This window comes from Sinocyclocheilus anshuiensis, unplaced genomic scaffold (assembly GCF_001515605.1).
Source record: "Sinocyclocheilus anshuiensis isolate Anshui unplaced genomic scaffold, SAMN03320099.WGS_v1.1 scaffold1689, whole genome shotgun sequence".
Taxonomy (NCBI): domain Eukaryota; kingdom Metazoa; phylum Chordata; class Actinopteri; order Cypriniformes; family Cyprinidae; genus Sinocyclocheilus; species Sinocyclocheilus anshuiensis.
In genome coordinates this window covers 113,824-117,844 of record NW_015540840.1, presented here as the reverse complement: position 1 = coordinate 117,844, position 4,021 = coordinate 113,824, and the positions used below count along the sequence as shown (strand labels likewise).

At 42.2% G+C, this 4,021-nt stretch overlaps 1 protein-coding gene across 1 annotated transcript in view; it reads right to left on the bottom strand.

Annotated features, from left to right (window-relative positions):
• Window positions 1-4,021, bottom strand: part of g3bp2b (G3BP stress granule assembly factor 2b) — a 13,591-nt gene that overhangs the window by 4,209 nt on the left and 5,361 nt on the right. The window contains exons 4-8 of the mRNA XM_016484852.1: window positions 2,392-2,479; window positions 1,453-1,567; window positions 1,168-1,372; window positions 1,023-1,094; window positions 85-178 (exon numbers count right to left, since the gene is read on the bottom strand). Coding sequence (XP_016340338.1) covers window positions 85-178; window positions 1,023-1,094; window positions 1,168-1,372; window positions 1,453-1,567; window positions 2,392-2,479 — 574 coding nt within the window. The remainder of the gene's footprint in view (window positions 1-84; window positions 179-1,022; window positions 1,095-1,167; window positions 1,373-1,452; window positions 1,568-2,391; window positions 2,480-4,021) is intronic.

Below are 4,021 nucleotides of genomic sequence, written 5' to 3'. Positions count from 1 at the left end.
GCAAGTGCTCCAACACAGACTGAAGGAGTGTGTGTGTGTGTGTGTGTGTGTGTGTGTGTGAGAGAGAGTGAGAGTGAGTGTCACCTGCTCGTGGTCCTCGTGGAGGGAAGCCAGGTCTCTCGCGCCGCTGATCTCTGGGTAATGACGACTGACCGTCCTGTTTGAGCTCCACCCGCGGCTGACACACAGACACACAGCTTTAGCATCACAGGCTTTCTGAGACTCCTGTGGAACTGCTTTACAACTGAAACCGAGTTTGTTTCATCATTTGTGCAGTTTGTTTATTTTCCTGCTTGTTCCTGTGAAGCTGCTTTGAATCAATCTGTATTGTAAAAAGTGCTGTAGAAATAAATCTGACTGGACTAGATGTTCATGCCGCTCTAACACAAATCCCTTCATCTAACAGCACAGAAGTCAAGGATTCACTAAACTGCACACTGCACCGTTACACATGAACACAAACCTTGTGACTACTGACCAGCGATTTTAATCATTTAGACACTTACATTCTCCATTAACATTTGGAATTAATTTGTATTTTTTTATTTCATTGTGAAGTATTAGTCATTTTGTTGTCTGTTTTAGTCCTTTATTTGTATTTTTTAAATCTGTAGTCTATATAGTTTGCATCAAGTTAAACTACAACAAAATGACAAATGTTTTCTTGACAACTAGCTGAATAAAATAAGTTTTTTTTGTACATTTTATTTCAGTTAATGTTTATTTTATTTGAAGAAATGTTTTTCATAGTTGTAGTTTTGGTTTCAGATAACTATAATAACCCTGCTACTGACTGAGAAGAAGGGCGTTTAAGGAACAGTTCATCCAGAAACGATCGTTCTGTCATCATTTCCAAACCTGTATGACTGACTTTCTTCTGTGAAACACAAAAGAACGCTGGAAGACAAACAACACTGGCTTTCACTGAACGGACAGGAGGTATTTCTGAAAGTCACACACTTTTGAAATGAGTGACCGAGCGTCACTGATGTGTGCAGAGGAAGCGCGAGACCGTGCTCTACCTGAACGCCGGCAGCTTTCACCACGTGAGCCGGAGGAAGATTCTTACTGGTCACCAGAGCCCAGGAGAACGCCTGCAGATGACCACATCATCGTCGTCATCATCATCATCATCACACGCTCCACATCAACACTGCACTCACGTACCTTCAGTGGCTCTGGGGTCTGAGGGGGCGGAGTCAGGGTGAGGCTGGGGGTGGAGCCTCTCTCCTCCTCCTCCTCTGGCTCCACCTCAGCCACCTGCAGTTCTGCTTCTGGGTTTAGCTCCGCCTCCGCCTCCTGACTGGCCTCAGGCTGGGGCTCTGGCTCCGCCTCAGGCTCCGCCTCCTCCTGCTGCTCCTCAACTCCATTACTGAACACAAACCGGAGCAGAGCATCAATAAAGCGGCTGAGCGCTCTGAAGCAGTGAGGAAGATCATCTGATGCTGGTACCTGACAGGCGGCGCCGGCGGCTCGTAGTAGGTGGTGCTGCTGGGACGGTCCGGGGCCGGTTCAGGGGAAGCCGGAGTCTCCACCTGCTCCTCCTCAACCTCCTCTTCTTCAGACTCTGATCAGACACACAACACACTCACACCAGTGCCAGGCTTTTCAAACCTAACTCAAGACCTTGAGAGCTCAAACTCTCATAAAATCTCAAAATAAACCCGGAATCTCAAAGTCTTTCCTCACATTCAACCGCAAAACAGGAGAACTGCGAGTTTAAATACTCTAGATATGTTTTATTCAAATCTGTGTCACGTTCTCATATCAACACGCATGGAGATACTGGACTTTGCTGTTACGATACTCTTATTTTGAAATATCTATGCTTTACTACTTCAGCTGCTCATTCAAAAAGATGAGATATCTGACAAAATATCCATCTTACATCCATCTACAACATATTATAATAGAAAAACCATAACATAAACCTCGTCAGTTCATCAGGGGTGCATCATAATCAGTCGTTAGCTATAAGTGTGCAACATTCACTGATTGCGAGCGGCTCTGAAATGCAATCCTGTTGAACACTGAAAGTGCAGCGCTCATTTATTTACTTCAATCAGAGCCTTTTGAAGTTGAATAATCACATATCGGTTTCACAATGACTCCGTTTTCCAAATTTAAGAGCTTGTAATATGCTAATTAAAGCTCGTGTAAAGATGCAGTGCAGACAGAATGACGTGGCTCTGATCCACCGGACCTCAGACCAGCACAGCATACAGCTGTAATCATGATCACGCATTAGACGGTCTGTGTACATTCACCTAAATAACACGTGTGCAGTGTAAACATGACTCGCGTGTCACAGGCGTGTTCAGAACCGTGTGTGTGTGTTTTAGTCAGTTAGTGGTGTGTGAGAGAGAGAGAGAGAGAGATCTGTAGTTTTACCTCCCAGCTCAGCCTCAGAGTCTCCAAACACCTCCTCTTCATAGCGGAAGATGTCATTGTGCACATAGAACTTATTGACAGCAGAACCCTGGTGAAAATCACACTTAGTATCGTGAAGGTGGCATTATATATATATATATATATATATATATGTATGAGAGAGACAAATTAAGAGCTGAATTAACATTGCTTTATACTCTGAAATGTAAAATAAATATTCAATGAAATGAATATAAAACATCAATTTGTAAATGCACCAGTGTGCAGGCATTTTTAGTGCTTTATATACATAAGATTAGATACAGTAAGAAAATGAACAAAGAAAAACAAACTGACAAATACAATAAAACAAAGATACAAATGAAATAAACAGTGCTTTAATTGTTCCATGGAGGTGTACTAACATTACTGTTCAGGTCAGTAATATATTTGATTAACACTGATGGCCCAGTCACTGCGCTCACTTTAACACAATATATATTGACACGCATCAGATTTTCTCCCAGCCGTTCACGTCCACTTAAGACATAAACCGTGTTTAAGTGAACACTCTCCAAGCGGGCCATTTGGACATATTTTGTGTATATTTGATGAACCGAAGCCCAAAGTGTAACTTGCTTGTCTACTGCGGTCCGTATTGGAGCGCACACATATCAGCCAGCGTCTCTTGCGCGGATTATTGTGCTTTCAATGTTTTATCAAACATGTCCTGCAATTTAGCATTTACATTTAGTCATTTTGCAGACACTTTTATCCAAAGCGACTTACAATTGGGGGATACATAAAGCGATTCTTCTTGAAGAGGCAAACAGACACAGGAAGTGCTTGTAATACCAAGTTTCTAGACATTGTTCAAATAAGTACAAGCTAGAAAGAGAAGGAATAAATAAAGAGAGAGAATTTTTATATTTTTTATAATGATGATGATGAAGTCAAGTAGCTTCGAAAGAGATGAGTTTTCAGCTGTCGCTTGAAAATTGTCAGGGATTCAGCATTCCGGATAGGGGTGGGAAGATCGTTCCACCAGCCAGGAACGGTGAACGAGAATGTTCTGGAAAGTGATTTTGAGCCTCTCTGTGATGGTACCACGAGGCCATCACAACAGCAACAGTAAAGACGGCATTTTACAACAATCACCGGTTGTTCGGATTCTGACGTTAGGTTTGGGTTTTAGGGAGGAACGAATGTTAAGGGAAGGAAGCTGCGCTATATATCTTCTTTTTTATAATCCTTAGAAGCCTAAATCTGGGGGTTGCTCAATGGGGATATTAAAGGTCCCATGACATGCTGCTTTTTGGATATGATGTCCATTGTAATATGGACATATGTTGTTTGAATGAAAACCATTTTAAAGGGTTCATCGGATGCCCATTTTCCACAAGTTGATATGATTCTTTGGGGTCTTAATGAAAAGTCTGTAGCATAGTTTGGTTAAAATATCTCAATGGTAGTGTAAAAAACACCTTTTTTACCGTCAAAAACAGCGGCTCAGATGTCGGGAGAAAATGAGAACTACTATGTTCACCATTACATCCAACAACAGAACACCTCAATCGCTTAGGAGTCATTCTTCTCTACATCTGCTCCGGCGGTGAAACAATGGCGGACTGATGACAGTCACTCAGGCAGG